This window comes from Mytilus trossulus, chromosome 6 (genome assembly GCF_036588685.1).
Source record: "Mytilus trossulus isolate FHL-02 chromosome 6, PNRI_Mtr1.1.1.hap1, whole genome shotgun sequence".
In the NCBI taxonomy this organism is placed as follows: domain Eukaryota; kingdom Metazoa; phylum Mollusca; class Bivalvia; order Mytilida; family Mytilidae; genus Mytilus; species Mytilus trossulus.
Window position 1 is genome coordinate 62,542,842 of NC_086378.1, and position 20,228 is coordinate 62,563,069.

The window sequence follows — 20,228 nt, forward strand, 5'->3', positions numbered from 1 at the left end:
ATTACAAATTTGTACTTTTTCCTATAAGTATTGTTGGATTGGGATTGTTTTTTTACAACCAAAGTAAGAAACCAGAAAGAATGATTAAAAAAATAACAAAACCAGAAAAACAAAAGAAAGAAATTGATCCTTTTGAATTTAATTAAATTTAGTACATTAAAATGACAACTCAAAAAGACGGAAAACAAATAGCAAATATGTTATATCATGCTGGAGTGGAAACATTGTTAACAGTTGGATATGCAGAAATAGGTAAAAAGGTATTAAGGAGGCCAGCACCAAAAGTGGATTTTAACATGAATGATGTTGTAATGTTATCCATTGATATATTACTTGCAATGGCAACAAAAGATATGTTGATTAAGCAAGGTATTATACCTGCTGATATTATGAAGTAATTTTTGTTTTTATAAAATGGCAAGTGCTTTAACAATGATGCTTGGTGGGGCAATAACAAATGCTTTTGCATTTTCAGGGAGTAATTATTTATTTTCACATATGGGTAGTAATGCAAATGAAGAGAAAATAAGACATGATAAAGCTATAGAAAAATTAGAAAAAGCACAATCAGAATGGAATAAAAAAAGAATACAAAGATTAGATTTTATAAATGAACAATTACAAAAGGAACATCATGCGGTTCAGACTTTTGATGATATTGACCAGGCAATGAAACTATACTATCGTGTCACGAATAAAAAATTAACTTCATTATCACCTAAACCTACATTAAGTGATTTTTATACTCCATCAGAAGACCAGAAAAATAGAGAGATTGCATTTGTTGTTGGTGGTATGACATTAACTGGTTTTATTGTTTGGAAATTAAAATAAAAAATAAATACAATTTACGTTTGTATGAAAAATTGGAAAACTAAGAAAAAAATGATAAAAATTAGAGTCCCTAATTCCTGTACTTTTTCTGTTTTTAGGGGTATAAAGAAATAATAAAATAAAATAAAAAATTAAATTTCAGGACATGGTTTTTCAAAAACATATTCATAAACTTTATCTGGTCTAATAAAAGCATCCCAACCAGGAGGAAACTTAGATAACTTTTTACCATCAAACTTTTCCATTACTTCCATTTGTTTTGGAGTCAAAGGACATTCTCCATCATCTCTTAAACAACATATCTGATAATCTGATAACATTATTCTTCCTAATATAACTTTAGCGTCAGGATCATCTTTCTCAGTATAAGCTTCAATCATTTTTTAGTCTTTTATTTTTAAAAATAAAAATTTAAATTATATATTTTTTAATATCCATAAGGAAAACTTCTAATTAAATTTTCATTTTCACAATATACCATTCTTTTATCAAACATATAATCATAAGCTTTAACTTGTTTAACTGTTTTAAGTTGATGATCTTTTCCTATTTTTATATTATTATATTGAACAGTTTCATATTTTTCATTTTCATCAGTAACTATTTTTATTTTTTTATCTAATGTAATCTTTTTTTCTACTTCAGCATTTAATCTAAAACCTTTACAACAGCTAACTAGTTTTTCTGTATCTAGTTTCATAGAATAATCTTTTGGACCAGCAGATATAAATTGTTTTATATGATTAGCGTTATGTTTTGAAACAATTTCATCTGTTAAATCTCCTAATTTATTTCCCATCATACTTTCTATTTTTTTACAAGCTTCAGAACCATCATCATTATAAATACAAGAATCTGTATCCATGTATAAAACTCTTTCTTGAAGAATATCCAATAGTTCGTATAATTTTAATCTAGCATGTGCTGTTGTAAACAAAGCTATATAAACATTTACACTTGGATTAGGTTTAGAGTATTCTTCTTTATTTTTATATTCTGTTAAAACAATATCTTCATCTAATATCATAGTACTTATATCTTTATATTTTTCATTAAATACTATTTTAGTTATATGTTCTAAAGTAAAACAATATTCTTTTTGTGTAAAATTATCTCTCATACCAAAATGTCCCCATAAATTATTTAAACATATTTTAGCTATAAATCTTAATCCTGAATTGTACTTAACTTTGTCAATATCTAGATCATAAGCAGTATTATCTATAATGTATTGTATTTTTGTTTTACATTCTTTATCGTTTTTACAATCATTTTTACAATATTTAGGATCACATTTACATCCTGAAGCTTCTTGTTTATATTTCATAAACGTATCTACATAAAGTTTAAATATATCTGTAGATGTTTTTTCAAAATGTTCTAGTTCATATATTTTTTGTAATTCATAACCTTTTTCTATTGCTTTATCTATTTCTATTGTAGACCATGTACCTACTATAACTCTTTCCTCATCAGAATGTATACATTTTTCATTTTTAATATTTTTACATTCTTTACATCTTTTTATTTCATGTATTTTATCATGTTTATTTAAAGTAGGATCATCTATGTGTTTACATTTAAAAGATATTTTATTCATACATGTTCTACATAATCCAAAAAGTAATTTATGTGTATTATCACTAGTTAATTGTTTATAAGGTAAAACAGGGTGATACAATCCTTTAGGTGGTAATATTTTACATTTCATTATTCCGAAATAATTATTTTTTATATAATCATCTACAGATATTTCTGTAGATGTAATAGGATGTCCTATAGGATATTTACAATATTTATTTACTGATGGATACAGAGAACAAAAATCTACATATCTACCTTTTAAATCAGAAAGATTATTGTATAATTGAATAGTTTCTGTTCTTCCTCCATAAAATGCATCTCTTTTATCAATAGGTTTTAAATGTGGATCAACTTCAGGATATTTTTGTTGATCAAACTCACATTCCCATATTGTATGAATTTTTACATTTGGTTTTAGATAATCTTCAATAGTTTTAAGTCTTTCTTTAGTTTGGTCATATAACTCTTTCATAGTTTTTTTATTTCTATCTTTTTTACATATTTCTTCAGGACTATAACATTTTGTGCATCCATGCCAATAACATCCAAAAAATTCATAAACATTACGCATTTTATTTTCTCTATCATAATAATAACCATCGACTTTATAACATTTATTATTAATGAATAATTTCTTTTCACCTCCCCTTTTAGCATGTTGAATCATTATATTATATTCTAAAGAAATATACTCTAACCATTGTATTGATTTTTGTGAATGTACTTCTTTAATTGTCATCTTTTTGTGAATTCCAATTGTTTCATTTGTCAACATTAATGTTTTAAATATTTTTGTACAACATTGAGCAATTGTAATATATTGAAATGGATCGATACAATTATTGGTTATATTTAAAAATAATTTTCTATATAAGGTACAACCTTTGGCAAGAATTAAAACATCCAATAGACAATAATAAAATATTTCTTTATAGAATTTAAATTCTTTTTCTTTAACTTTATTATACCATTCATCAAATAATTCTTTATTTTTAATTGTCATAGTATTATAACCAAAATATTCTTTATCAGGATAAATTCCCTCATATTTTTGATTCTCTGTTGTATTAAAATAATGTGGAAAATAACCTTTGTTACCCACAAATCCAAATGTTTTTGGGAAAGCAGCTAATCCACATAATGTAAAATTTATAGAATCTATGAATCTTAAATTTATTCCTTTAATAAATATAGCTGTTAATTTTAGTCCAGAAGAAATTATGTTATGTTCAATTTTATTTTTAACAATGTATCCTAAAATCGGTTGCATATCATAACCTTTTCCATAATGTGAAATAAAAGTGTAGTCTTTAAATTTATCTCTTATGAAATATTTACAAAAGTTGTCTATTACAGAATTTGTTTCATATTTAATTTTTTCTACATCACTTAAACAATCATCTATGTCTAATTCTAACAAGTTTAAATTATCAATATTGAAATCACATTTAAATACTTTTACATAGTTATTTTTAAAACAATAAATATTTTCTAAATCGTAAGCTATACAAAAATTCATTATATGTATTCCTGTTTCTTGATTTGCTTCAAAATCAAAATATATATATTTATTATTTTTTACTTGTTTTGGTACTGATGGTTTCATATAACATAAGTGTTCTTCATTACTTTCCGTGTATTTTTCATAACATATTAAACATATTTTTTCACCACATTTGTGATTTTTACCTGTATATGTTTTGTTACATTTATCACAAATATGTTGTTTTCTGATAGTTGTTACTGTGTTATCTTTGCATGTATGTTGTTCAGTATAACCAATTAAACATACTTTACAAAACCTACGTTTAGCTAAAAATCCTGTTATATTTGTTATAGTGTCAAAGTGTTCATCATGATAATATAAATATATTTGTTCATTATATTCTTCATTACCATTATATACAATATATTCTGTACTATTTGATGTAAAAACAATTATTCTCATATCAAGATAATTTTCAAAAGCTTTTAAATCATCTAAATTATTACCTTCTTCTTTTATTTCTACTCCTGATTGTTCATGCAAATCTTCAGCTAATCTTTTTTGTAATGGTCTACTTTCATTGATATGTTTTAATTGAGAATCTGTAAAATCTTTTAATAACTTATTTGAAGCTAAAGAAGTTACAATTGCCCTTGATAAACATATTGTATCATCATTTTTTATTTTGATAATACTTCTTTTATTTATGACATCTAATATTTTTAAAGCTTTACCTTTTCCTCTTTTATTGGGTATAATAGTAACTTCAAAAATAACTTCTTCTAAATTTAATTCTTCAGCACTATTTAATAATCTTTCCATTTGGTCCATGAATAACTTTTTAACTGTATTATATGTTCTTATAGGCCAGCTTTTATGTTTAGTAATTATGATTTCATGAATAGGTACTATTTTAATTCTTCCATTAGGGTAATCTTTTATGGAATAGTCTACCATGTGGTCAAAAGCATTTGTAAATGTTTCTTGTTTTTCATCCTTTAGACTAATTTTATAATTAAATACATAAATACTTGCTTTATGTTTATATTCTTTTGTCAAAACAAGTTTATATGAATCTCCTCGCTTGGATAAAATTTTATCCTTTTTTGCCTCCATTTTTTAAGAAAACATTTTAGTTACTTCAAAATGTCTAAAACAAATCTAACAAATAAATTAGCAGATGAACTACATCATAGAGTTGTAAAATCTTTTCCTAAAAGACGTGTTTATGTTCATTCAATAGATCAAACATGGGCAGTTGATTTAATAGATATGCAACCATATTCAAAACAAAATAAACACTATAAATATTTATTAGCAGTTATAGATGTTTTTAGTAAATATGGTTGGTTGATTCCATTGAAAAATAAAACAGGAGTAGCAGTGAGTGAAGCATTTAAAACATTATTTAAAGAAAGAAAACCAATATATATTTGGTCAGATAAAGGATCCGAATTTTATAATCGACAAGTAAAAGAATTGTTAAAAGATAATAACATAAAGTTATATTCAACTGAGAATGAAGAAAAATCCAGTGTAGTGGAACGATGGATAGGAACAATGAAACAACATATGTATAAATACTTTACTGCTAATGAAACTTTTAAATATTATGATATATTAGATAAATTAGTTAAAAATTATAATAATACAGTACATTCTTCAATCAAAATGACACCTGTTGAAGCAAGTAAATTAAAAAATGAATTGACAGTGTATAAAAATTTATATCCAGAAAAAGAAGAGAAAATTAAAAAACCTAAATTCAAAGTCGTAGATAGAGTAAGAATAACAAAAAAGAAGGGTAAATTTGAAAAGGGTTATACTACTCGTTGGACTAAAGAAATATTTGTAATTGAAAAAGTTTTAAATACAATTCCTTTTACTTATAAAATAATTGATTTAAAAGGCGAAGAAATAACAGGTGCTTTCTATGAACAAGAATTACAAATGACTAAGTTTTAAATCTTTATTATAACACTCATTTGTAAAAGTATTTGCAAAATTACACATTATCATTCATGTACATATAACAGTCACTCAGGTATGTAGAAATACAAAATCCATTATCAGTTAATTGTTGGTTGTTAATTAGGTTTCTAGTCAACACGGATTCATCAATAGTTCATACATCATGAATCACCTTTTGTTCGGCGGACATGCATGTCCGCTAAGAGATCTAGTAACAGTCTGATCAATATTTCATCAATAGTTCATACATCATGAATCACCTTTTGTTCGGCGGACATGCATGTCCGTTGATCAATAACTGTCTTATTGCGATTGAGGCATTTCGTCGGTTGTCGTAGTTAGTGGTTGTTTCCAGTATTCAGCATATGTTGGATTGGAAAGCATTTCTGTAATATTCTCTAATTTACCAGTCGTGAAATAGGTAACTGGCAATCCAACCAAACCAAACTGGGGATAAGCTATAAGAACCCTAGAGAGATTCCGTAACCTTCTTGCATGTCTATCTGAGTAATCTGCATTTTTTTTTAACCAAACAGGCCATGATTCTTGAATTGTATTTTTGTTGTATTCATTCTCGTGCCAAGCTTTGACCTGTTCCAAAAAGTAACCGAACTTAATATAAAACAAAAGCATTTGTGCCTCACACCTCTTTATTTGTCTTGTTGCACGTTTCAATACCTCCAGGAATTGTTCTTGTGGTATTTCCCCTGATATATTCCACATGTCCTCAACGATAAACTGTTTATTTATTCCACACTGATCTACAAATTTGGAACGAAGATAATCATGGAGTTCCCGGGGGTCAAATGTTTTTTTCTTTTTTCCTTGTGCAAATAATGAATCCAATTTCGACTTTGGCCGTTTTGGCAAAGAAGGTTTAGGTGCATCAGGTCCGCTTTCCATAATTTGTTTTACAACTAATGTCATTTGTTCATAATAGTTCGAATGTTCAGTAATAATAACAGACTGTTCCGTTGACCACATCCCTGGAATACACTGATTAGAAGGTAAAATTAAACTTTCTTGCAACATTAATAAAAACACGTCTTCTCTCCTAATAAACGTTCTGTTATATGTTAACATCACCCAGGCAACCTTCAATATTACAACTATAAATTATTAATTCTGTAAAATCGATTGCGTTTCAGTTAAAAGCGTAATCACTGTTGTAGTCGTATTGATCCGTTTTATTACTAGACTATATTGATAAAATTAATTAAAAATCAAGGTTGGGGTGCACTGGGGAAATTATTTTTTCTCTTAAATCCCACAGAATTCTTTCTCTGTCAGTTCTCCCGGTTTTTTTATTTATTTTTTTTTGGAATTTTTTTGTTGTTTTTTGGGTGTTTTTAATAACGTTTTTTTATAAAAAAGTTTTAAAAAAAATTTTGGGGAGTAAGAAAATTTGGTGTTTTTTGGGTGTTTTTTGCTTTTTTTTTTATGAAAATTAAGGGCTCTTTTACTTGAAATGAGGGTAATTTTTTGGGGGTCAAATTTTTTTTTTTTGGAGGGGGGGGGGGCGCTGGAGTCGTTCAAGTACTATACTACTCCCCTTAGGGGAAAAAATGAGTTTTATAAAAAAAAACCAGGATTAAGGTTTTGGTGTGCTCTTTACAAAAAAAAATTTTTATTTTTTTTATGGGGGGTATAAATGCAAAGTGTGTTTTTTTTCTTCTTAATTTTGAAGTTAAAAATCACACAAAAATGTTGGTAAAATTTTTATTTTGGATGTAAAAAGGGTTTTTTTTCTTTAAAATGGGGGGTCAAAAATTGAAGATAATTTTTTTTTTTGTGGGGGGGGGGTTATAGGTGTGTGATATTGTGTATGCGCCTGTCCTAAGTAACTTATAATTCATTGGTTGTCGTTTGTTCCTGTTTTTCATTGAGTTTCGTTAACTTTTAGTACATTAATTATGCTGTGAAATTTTCCGTTGGAATTGTTTTTCAGTTACGATTACGGGACTTTTGATAACTGACTATGCGCTATAGGCTTTGTTAATTGTTAAAAGACGAAATGGTAGATAACTATTGTCATTTAGAAATTATTGAAGTAAACTCATCATCCGGATATTTCCAAACGACAATAGTTATATCCCATTTTGTCTATCTAATTACTGAACAACGACATGTTTGCCAGTAACGTTGTTTTCGCTAGGAAATTTGAATATTCTAGAAAACCAACAAGAAAATAGCAAATGATTGATATTAAATAAGCCGACAATGCGTAAGTGATATCAACATTATTATTTATCAAATGTTTGAACTACTTATTGTGTCTAATTAACTGTTATCAATTGCAATGTCAAAATATATCGAAACTTGTGACTTGTGTGTTATTTAAATCTGGTCATATTGTATATTTTTATAAAATACAAAGTAACAGCCTTTGACGAATTATCTTCATACAATTCTGTTTGCAGTCAAAGCTGTGTAACTGGTTTTTGAAGTTTCGTATAACAATATATACATTAAGTATATTTTATATGCACAACTACTTAATTCAAATGTCCATGCGGCATATTTCAACATGTACATGTATACAATCGAAGAGTTTGAACTTATACTAACATTTTGTATATCCTTCCCACCAATTAAGTCTTCCACATATTCAATTCCGCCCTAGCCAATGTGAATTTATACAGGTAACATTCCAAGTGATGTCTATATAAGATAAAAAAAAAATAGATATCATATCTGGGAACCTGTACGTTAACAAAACAAATTATACATGAATTTAATAATAACGCCACACAAGAGGCGTGGTTTTATTCATTTTAAGATTTGTATTCATATGACTAACTTCCCGGTAAATTGTTAAAAAATACTAAAGCAATTATAACCGTTAGAGCTATAAATAATAAACAAATACAGTCCCTAGATTTTTTCAATTTCATGAAAGCAAATCTTAACTCCAATACATTTGGTGTGTTATGCCAGTACATGATAATTGGTTACCGGAGTAATTATAAACAGTAAATAAAACTTACCATGTATAAAGAGAAGTACCAAAAGTTTGCTTTTTAATTCGCATTTTTAGGTTTAAACACTTTAAATGGGCGTTATCATTTAAAGTAAATTAAAACAATGCTTTTGTATCTTTAGGAATATATGTACATGTGTATAATTAGCTTTTTCAATCATACTCCTACATCCTGCACATAACTATATATTCAGTAAAGGTGTATTGATCAAAAAGTTTTTTAATTATGTTTCGAAGACGAACCTTGTATGATGATTAAATCAATACCGCCATTAAAATTTTTCCACCGCCAATTGTCATTTTTTCATATCTTGATCGTTTCCATTTACAAAACCCCATTAAGATGATAAGTTCAACTTACCTATTCTAAAATATTTTCTGAATTGAGGAAAAACTGCTCTTGTATGAAATTGATAACGAATATGGAATTAAACAAGGAGGAAAATTCATTCATATTGTCATGTTAACAGTTGTTGCATTATGATTGGGCAACACATTTGCGAATGCCACGTTGATCTTTTATATTCTTTGTTTACATAATTTTTAAAACATAGTATGTAGGCATTTAGCTATTATTGTGCATATTAATCGTTGAATTACTTTGTACATTCAAAGATTATCATTTTTTGTTGACTGTGCATATATGTGGTTGATCACCTGCTCTTTGATTGTGTTTAACATTACCTTCTTTGTATAATAACTGGTATCATCCCTTCAGGTAATGACCACCGCACCTGTTGTTTGATATTATAAATGTTTTTGGGGAGTTGTATTTCCAAATTGTATAAGAGATGTTTCCATGCTGTAAATTCCATCTGATAGTTTACCTTGAATCATTCTCTTTTTGCTCAATGTTTTGAGATTTGAAGTAGCTAAGGATTTGTATGACTTTTGGTTTATGCTTAATATGACAGTCTTTAATGACGACTTATCATGTTATATTTGAGATCTTTGTCGTGATTGATACAGTTATTTTTATCAAATTTGTCGTGTACTTGTTGCTATTTTGTACAGGTTATATCATGAACACAAATATTGTACACGTTATAACTTGTATAATGCATAAATACAAGTTATAACATGTACAAAAGTACCCCATACATGTTATAACATGCACGAAATATTGGTTAAAAATGATTTTATCTTGTACAAAATATAAGATAATTATAAATGAAGTAAAATAGACATTTTAATTCAATAATGAACAAAAAACAGCAATCAATAGGCCAGAACGTGTTTTTTCTTTCTTTTTTGAAATGTTTAAGAACAATGCCTTTAAAGTTTGCGTAATATTCCTACCCCTCGTTTTATAGCATACAAAAACAAAATCAATGGCTCATACGCTTACTCTGTAAAACAAGAGAGAGGTGAAATTGTTTTCAATTCACCACGCGTCATTATAAATATCTTTGAATCTACTCTTCAACATGTTTGGCCTTCAGCATGGCTAAGTTATGCAACAAGTTATTATTTTTATGATAAAGTATAAGAGCATTGCATGGGGCGAATGTTATTTGGATGTTTTAAATATATATCCTTTATTTTGAAAGCAGGTATCGGTGGCATTCGGCCGTTGTCTTCTCTGTGGTCGGGTTGTTGTTTCTTTGACACAATCCTTATTTCGATTCTCCATTTTATTTGTACTGAAATCTATCCTGGCTATCCTCTTACGTCTTTTAGTGTCATACAGAAAGAAATAATTTTACAATTGCCATCAAAGTGAATACACACAATTTTAATTCGTCAGATTATAATACTGAATAGTGTTTGTTGACTAGATCTGTGTTTTAAATGGTATAAAGAAAGTATTAAAACTATGCTTTTTGTGCCAGTTTCATAAAGCTATCTTAGGACTAAGACATGTCTTGGGATAGTCTTAAGACATATCTTACTCCTTAGCGGGTTTCACAAAGTATTCCTAAATTACAACATCTCTTATAATTGGTCACAAAGTTAGGACTACACGAGAGGTGTCTGATAAAGTTCTTACGATAGTCATAAAATTTAAATAAATTACACTCATTTATTATCTTATTATCAATTTTCATTTTCTTGCTTAAATCTTTGTAGGTTGACGGATTGTTATGAGTTAAAAACTTCAATATATTAAATTTAAGCAATGATGCACCATTTTATCATTTAACCCTTTCATAACCGATACAGCGACAACTTTCAGTATATCTTTGCTAAGATCATAATACGACAGCTTTGAGACGAGGTCTGTGATATGTCTATAGATTCTCATTAAAGGATCAAAAGACATGTCCTACAATATCTTATGGCAGGACATTAACTGTATCAAAAAAGAACATAACATACAAACATAAATAAATAATAAAAAGTGATGAAAATCTTATGGAGGTTAAAAACATCTGTTGCAATAATAGAAGCATATCTTTATTTTTCAAATTTGTACAAGTTAAAACCATTTTGAAGCAAAATTTTGTACAGGTTATAACATGTAACCGGTACTTTTGTACATGTTATAATCTGTACAAAATCGCAACTTGTACACGACATATACACATAAACTAGAACACACGGCCTTGAAATAGGAATGTTTAAATACATGTAAATTTTTCAAATTCTGACCCTTTTATGTTTAAGACATTTCGACTACAGACGTTTTGTTACATCCGCTCTAACACTTACTGTTTCGTATATCACAGAAGTAAAAAAAAACTTCAATTCCCAACATTTTATCTATTGTCATTTAACTCAATTCAATCAGAATTGCTGTATGCTAGTTGATGTAAAATGTTTTGGAAAGAAACACGTCTGAAGTGGATTTCATTATATGTGGAAGATTTGTATACGTAATAAGTTCAAAGGCAACTACGAAGTGCTTTACGGATAAGTGCCTGAAAAATTAATTATGTTTGTATCTGTTATAATATTGTATTTAAAAGGGGCATGATAGGCAATTCTGATGGATTTTTGAATAGCTTGACAAATATTTAAAATAACACGTTCAATACTTGTATGCATCCGAAGCGCTTTTCTGGATCTACCTTAACCAGAAACGCTCAAAGCCAAATATTTGACAGCCGAGAATGTATTAGTACCTAAATAGTAAAAGAACTTTATGACAAAAAAATACTTTAAGAAAAAGCAAAATCCATCTAAGGTTAACTTTAAACGAGGGAGTTGAAACCTTGGTTCTTTTATAAAAAGACATATAGCAAATGTAACAATCCCCATTTATTGCTTACTTATTTTTGAATCTTATTTAAGTGTACCAACATTGAACATTACTTGAAATAGTAGTGTAACATAATAGAAAGATACACTTTAAAATATTAATTGAAATAGCTGTAACATCATAGAAATATACACAATAAATTTCAATTGAAATAGCTTACCTTAATCCAGAAAGACATACTGTAAATTCAGAAATTATTGCGTGTATTTATTATTGCGATTATGTCATTTTAGGCTCAAATGCGATTTTAATTTTTACGATTTTGAGAAAAATCCTGTTAAATTCATATAAAATATTTCAAAATGCGAGTTTAAATTATTGAGTTTACAACTCAGTCGCATTTTTCGCAATAATAAAAACCTCGCATTAATTTCTGAATTTACAGTACTAACCAAAATAAGTGAAAATACATTAAACACATAAATTTGATGTTTTACACAAACTATATTAACAAGAAAAAAGGGGTACGTAAAACAATGTAAAAAAGACCACTATAACCTTGGAGAAAATGCCGTTAAATAAAATAACGTAAACAGGTAAATTTAAATAAGATATTTGGTTGTAGAGAAAAAAGAGGTTGTTTTTATCAAATACATAAATCTGTTGTTCAACATTATCAAAGTATGAGAGCAGAAGTGAAAATATATCGTCATACCAAATACTTATTAACATGATTAAGAGTGATCCATCATTAATAATGAGAACAGATATGACACAAAATCAGTAATAATTGAATAACAAAATTGCCTTACATTAATTATGTCAAACAAGTCAAATTGTTACTAAAGTAAGATTTGATAGTATTTCAGTTACTGGAAGCTAGTTAAAAGCACACAATAATAAAAAAAAATACAAATAAAAATCATGCATCGGGGACTTAACTCAATTGAAACTCATCAATAAAAAAGAATGTCTTGTGCAATGCCAAACATATCTACACTACAGGCAGTAGGAAAGAAAGGATTTACGGATGAATCACCTTCATTGATTAACATCATGACCAAAATCTATAAACATTATAACAGTACAATGTCTCTTTTTATTATAACAATGCATGCATAGTTCAAATAAACCATTACATCTATTAATCTTTATCTACAAATTAATTATCAACGATATTATTCTCTGATATATTGTACAACATAAAAACATATCACAGCTGTACGTAATTTCGTATGTTATTTCCGTAGCAAAATTGAAAATTGTTCTAGAATTTCATTGGTACTCGATAACCTTCTATATTGATTCGTTTGTGTTGATTGCGAAATGATTTTTTTTTATAAATCCTCCACAATTATGGTTTGTTGACCCTCAGATATTATCCAACTCATCTGTTTTAATTAATGAGAACGCACTACCGACCTGATTTATGACAAAAAAAAAATGTTTAAAAATTTTGAAAGTTTAAAGAAACTAAGGGTTCAACTCCCTTGTGCAAATATAACCTAGATGTATTTGGCTTTTCGTTAACTATGTTTTGTCAAAGAGCCCTTAAACTATTTCGGTACACCCTTGACTTTCAAATACTATATTGCTTTGAACGTTCCTAATGAAGTTAAATCTAAACACGCGCTTCAGACGCGTAAAAATATTAAACGTATAAAGATATACTACATTCATCAGTGGTGCCTTGGCTCATATCCATAAAAGCCTGGGCGTTTGCTTTTGAACGTACCCAGTATGTAAATCTTCCACATATAATGAAATCCATTTCCATTACTAAAATATAAAAAATAAAAAATAATACATACATTTTAACATTCTCGTTTCATGGACATGCGTTCTGGTCTATGTGTATTTGATCAAAAGAACTTTATCAATCACAACAAAGCTCTGCAATAAAACATGATGTGTCGAAAATAAGGACTATGCTATTAAGAATACATCAAAATTTATGCATATGCATAGCTACATCAAATCACAATACATTTTGTAAATCAAGGAGGGAAGGATTATTGATGAAATATCAGATGGAACTTGCAGAATGGAGACATCTTCAATACAAAAAAAAACATGGCTTGAACACTTATATTATCAAACAACAGGTGTGGTCAATACCTAAATGGTTGATACCAGTGATTATACAAAAAAGTTAATGTTGAGTATAACCAAAGAGCAAGTGAACACACGTATACATGCACAGACAATCAACAATGATCATCGTTCAATGTATCAACGATCAATATGCCCGAGAATTACTAACCGCCTACATTATATGTTTTACAACGTTTGCAAACAAAGGATTTAAGAGATCAACGTGGCATGCACAACTATTGTTGCCCAATCGTAATGCACTAACTATTAACATTACAATATAAAGGATCGCTCTTTCTTGTCAAATGTATTATTCGTGATCAAAGTATACAAGAACAGGTTTTCCTCAATTCAGGAGATATTCTAGAATAGGTAAGTTATACTTATCATCTTAAAGTTGTTTTTTAGTGGAACAGATCAAGATATAAATAAAAGCAATTGCGGTAGGAGAGGTGCAATGTTGGTATTGAGTAAATCATCATACAGGGTCCTTCCTTGATACATAATAATAAAACTCCTTGTTCAATACACACATGACACATTTACATTGTACGAATGTAGGCTGATGATTGACAAACAGTGTGCTGATAGACATGTACATATATTCTTTTAACAAGATAACAAAAAGCATTGTTCTAACTCTTTTTAAAAGATAACGTCCACCAAACGTAAACTGTGGGTAGGTGGGATGTAACCAGTATAAATTCACATGGGTTGTGACGATATTAAATTCTGAGGATGACCTTACGTGGAAAAAATGGTAATATCAGTTTGAACAGTTTGAACTATTAGACGTTCGGGTCAAATATTGTGAAATATTCGCATTGATATTTAAATTTAGTAATATTGCATTTTAAATTTCCATTCGTGGATATATTTTTTGACGAAACCGTTAGGTAAAAGTAGCACAATTTATGGTCGATGCCACTGTTGGTGGACGTTTTGTCCCCGAGGGTATCACCAGCCCAGTAGTCAACACTTCGGTGCTAACATGAATATCAATAATGTGGTCATTTTTATAAATTTCCTGTTTACAAAAGTTTGAATTTTTCGAAAAACTAAGGATTTTCTTATCCAAGGCATAGATAACCTTAGCCGTATTTGGCACAACTTTTTGGAATTTTGGATCCTCAACGCTCTTTAACTTTGTACTTGTTTGACTTTATAAATATTTTGATATGAGCGTCACTGATGAGTCTAGTGTAGATAAACGCGCGTCTGGCGTACTAAATTATAATCCTGGTACATTTGATAACTATTAACCGCAAACGAAATTTCTAGGGAAAATTGTCTACATTTACAGTAGTGAAACGTCTAGTTGCAGTCACATGGATGTGTTCAGTCGTGTATTACCAGCACACACCGCTTTAATATAATTATTATTTGCCATCGAAAAAGAGTGTTGTTATATCTCTTGAATAAGATATAAGATTTTAAACCTTGAGATTGAAACAAAATATGCTTTATATAACCAATTATTGACCCTAGATGTTAAAATTCTTACAATATTATGATATATCATACATGTAATCAGACAATACTTTTTGCACGAAGCTTCTCCTGACGAAATGGTCCATTAGTTCAGTTATAATAAAGAAATATATATATTATTGAATTATTTTTGTTTCGACAGGAACGTTAATAAGCTCAAAACTGAAAGGATTATGCCACTTGTTTATACCAACATCTTGTTTGTTTTGGTTCCGTTGATCTTGAACCAGGTATACGTAGATGCCAATTACGGACTTCAGTGTATTCAGTGTGATAATGACCACAGGGAGCGATTCTGTCGTGAAAGTACTGGTACACGTAAGAGTTTATGCTTAACAAATGTGTGATTAAAAAATACATCAAAAATGTAATGCTTGTTTTATTAGTGTGGCACGGGTGTCTTCCTCAACCTTGGGTTAAAAAGCAGATAACTTTGGTCTAGATATGTGATGAAATGTGCAAATTTTGAGAGTTGTACGTAATTTATGTAAACACTTTTAATATAAATATAAAATATTGTGTGTTTATCATAATTACATCTGCTGTAATTTTTCACAAACGCCTTGACTGTTTGTGTTTGATTAGATTTTTATCAACTTTTCCAATTAAGGGGAGATAACTCAGATGAAATAGTTTTTATAATAGAAAGTGTTATGAAGTAACCTATTTTGATATGTAGCTAGAAAACAAAATCGGTGATCGAATATTTTCTTTTCTCATCTGTAAGCATGTTATTAGAACAATATTCTCACATTTTATCTTAAAGTTTTCTTTTTATCACACAAAATTTGATTTTCCATGCATAATCTATACAAAATCTGAAAATTTTGCAAAAATGTGGCTTGAAAAAAAGGCCGGTGACCCATATTTTTCAATATATTTTTTTTAAAAAGCATTAAAAAAACTTCAAAAATTCTAACAATTTTAATTAAGACACTCTAGCCACCTTAATGAAAGATGATAATACTGCATTTATCAAATTACAACAATTACTAATGTTTTCAGCGTCAAAAGCACCTTTGTGGATAATTTTCATTCGTAGCCTTGAACTCGAAACATTTTAAATCCTATCCATTATGAATAGGCATTCGCTGTCAAATTCATGTTCGCCTTTTAGACTCAAAACATTTTTTTGATGAATAATATACTCAAACGTATATCCAAATTATAAAACGTTTAAAATAATCAATTTTACGATACATGCTCGATAATATGTATCAAAATTTTGTGTTTCTTCGTTTATGCAACATCTAATTAATCATCACGGTGACCTCTGAAGACTACTAACGGTCTTTTAAACCGATAGTACCATTATTATAGATACAAATTGATATCTTTTGAAGGACAGTTTGATTTCATATTATAGATTTAAAAAATATGTGAATCATCCTTGTTTTACCCCATACATTGTCTTGAGAATGAGGTATGTGCCTTGAAATGCAAACTAATGCTTTACCCTTGACACAGACATTAAAAGCTTTATGTCACCGTATGTTATCAATAAGCAATCCCTATACCGTATAGCAAGCTATAATAGGTCCAGCAAACGCAAGTGTAGTACAATTCAAACAGGAATTTAAAAGTCTAATCAGTCTACAAAAAAACGAAAATCAATGTTACACAACAACAAATGACAACAACTGAATAGCAGGTCCCTGAATTGGAACAGGCGCATACATAAAGAAAGTTGCATTGTCCAGTATCATGGGGCAGTGGTGTAATAGTAAAACATAAGAGCGAATTGAAAAAGTGAAAGACTTAGTTGAAGGCCGTACGGTGACCTATAGTTGTTAATGTCTGTATAATGTTGGTCTCTTATGGACAGTTGTCTCATTGGCGATCATACCCCATCTTCTTATTTTCATATTTAACTCATCAGATAGATACAACGTAAACATTTGTTTTCTTTTTGATGTTTGTTCAAGCGTAACACAACTGTCACTAAGGAGTTAAATTGAAGGTCCTATGACTCCAGATTAACTGAAATGGAATAATTCTCTTGAAAATGAAAAGATTTAAGCGATGTTTATACTATTAGGCATATTGTGAGAAACGTTTATCTTAACTAACTGCTGAGAGCCTATTATTATTGCACTGTTTAGGGAATAAACACAAATATAATCATATCTAGTAGCTATTCTTGATGCCAATTAAAATCAATTTGACGAACAAGTATAGCAAAAAATAATTAAAGTCGTCGAACGCGAACTTTGTCTTGGAGAATTTGAAACCCACTATAGATTTCTTAATAATTTCTGAAGTCATTGAATGAATTGTCAACATTTATAACCGTCTCATTAATGTCATCGAAGTTCCATAGCAATGACTACTTATATAGTGATATAGGAACATAGACCACAACTAATGGTACTGAGACAAGCAATATGTTGATATATAGGGTTTTTATTCATTTCGGTTTTGTTTTGTCTCTTGTGGATGTCTCATTGGCAACCATACCTCCTTTTATTATTTTTAAATCAGAAACACGATGTGCAGCTTAACCTCCTCAACCTAGCTTCCGTAGCAAATAATTGCATTATTTATGTAGGGTTTGTGTTGCCTAATCTTGAGTGTTCCATGTACAGTCGGTTTTGTTTTGGGTTCGTTTCTTTTAGTGCCATGACATATCCATGATGTTTTCGACTGATGAGTTTTAATATCCTTTATGTATCCTTCATCTCTCTCTTAATAACATTTTGCTGTATCAACAGAAAACATAACAAATGTTTGGTATATATAATGTCAATACGTATACCTTAGCTAGTATGTATCTTTTGCAAACTTTATCCAATAACCCTTACTATGTAAGATATCACCAGTCGAGCAGCCAGTACTGGCATGAGAAAACTGATAGTGTGTTATAAACATTTAAGGTCGCACAGTTTACAACAACATTTCCTTCAAATATACCTCTGATTCCATCCCGACTTTTAATTTACCTTCTGTTATTTAGGGCTGATGAGCTCTATCTTCATTTGTAATAAACTAAGGCTATTCAAGTGTATATTCAAGTGGTGTTATAAAGTGCGATGTTTGGCATGCAACAAAACTAGGTTCAACCCACCATTTTTATCTTTAAAAATGTCATGTACCAAGTGGAAAATGGCCATTGTTATATCATAGTTCGTTTCTGTGTGTGTAACATTTTAAAGTTGGGTTTCCGTTGTGTCGTTTGTTTTCTCTTATATTTGAGTGTGAATTCACATTACTATAAGACGTGTCACGGTACTTTTCTATCCCAATTTCATGTATTTGGTTTTGATGTTATATGTTTTATTCTCATCGGATTTTGTTTATGCTAGTCCGTTTCTGTGTGTGTTACATTTTAATGTTGTGTCGTTGTTCTCCTCTTATATTTGATGCGTTTCCCTCAGTTTTAGTTTCTTACCTCAATTTTGATTTTTGTCCAAAGATTTACTGAGTTTTGAACAGCGGTATACTACTGTTGCCTTTATTTATAGGTCTCAATCATCAAAGCATGAAATACATGATGTGTAAAGGGGGTTGCTGATTATGTAGATAAGCTGAGATTATAATTATATATCATTTTGAATTATATAAACTAAAATTTAAATATTTGAAAAAAATTAAGGGGTAAGCCTTTAATTCGATATAGAAGTGTATGAACATAACACACTTAAAATATTAAAGATATAATTAAAATTTTACTTAATTGTGTATGCATTCTACAAAATGACCAATTAGTAATGTTAGATGACTCAGGATTAAACATCAAAGATTCACCGAGCTTGATATAGATTGTTTTCTATGGAACGTTCAATTATGTATACAGTGTATATTTTATGATCTTCTTTCAGATGATAGTGGTCATGGTTCATTTACTGCATTTACAGCCACTTTAAATTCGAATAGTATAAAATGGAGAAAAGGAGATATAGTGAAATACACCCGTGTCCTCACTAATATTGGCAACACTTACAATACCCACACGGGTATTTTTACTGTAGTTACGGATGGTGTTTACGCTGTGTCAGCTGCTATGATAGGAGGCCCAAAACATCAAACCACTCATTATTCTATCAGGAAAAATGGACACGTGATGGTGTGGCTATTCACTGGTCCGAAATTCGACATGGCAGCCCAAACCATCAACCTTGCACTGAGGAAAGGAGACAGACTTTGGATTGTACTGGAATGGCTTCCCGTTCTCATTTCTCATATTGTACATCCTTATCATCAATTTAGTGCAGTTCTGATAAAGCCAGGAAAATTTTGAAAAAAAACCAAAAATTTATTAAATTGATATTTACATCTTGATAATGTTCAAAATTCTTTGTTTACGTGCTATACGCATTATATCTGGTTTCTATATGTCTTATCATACTTCAATGTTCCTTTCCATAACACTAACATTAGTTTTACCTTTTGTTCATATTATAACATTTGTTATACATATTATAACATTTGTTATAAACTGATATGTTTGGTCAAAAGTTTAAAACCTGTTCACGAGGTCTTTGTTTATCAACAATTGTGTCAATATTAAACGGAAAAAACGGTATGAGTGTTTAGGAGACAAGTCTCGATCTAAGTAACAATGTTTATAAAGTTAATGACAAACGGTAAAAGTATGGCCTTCAAAGAAGTATGGAAGGAAACATCCGCCATAATTATACAATTCTTAA

At 29.2% G+C, this 20,228-nt stretch overlaps 1 protein-coding gene across 1 annotated transcript; it reads left to right on the forward strand.

Moving 5' to 3' along the window:
- Positions 1 to 17,007: 17,007 nt before the first annotated feature.
- LOC134722885 (uncharacterized) lies at positions 17,008 to 19,819 on the forward strand. The gene is made up of 2 exons (XM_063586518.1): positions 17,008 to 17,071; positions 19,401 to 19,819. The coding sequence occupies exons 1-2, from the start codon at positions 17,008 to 17,010 to the stop codon at positions 19,817 to 19,819; spliced, it is 483 nt and encodes a 160-aa protein (XP_063442588.1).
- The last annotated feature ends 409 nt before the right edge of the window (positions 19,820 to 20,228 follow it).

Bases quoted from the DNA above. Each gene is read 5' to 3' on its own strand.
- LOC134722885 (XM_063586518.1), top strand. From the start codon at position 17,008: ATGTGCCTTGAAATGCAAACTAATGCTTTACCCTTGACACAGACATTA. The intron at 17,072-19,400 runs GTATGTTATCAA...ATCTTCTTTCAG, and splicing joins ATTAAAAGCTTTATGTCACC to ATGATAGTGGTCATGGTTCA.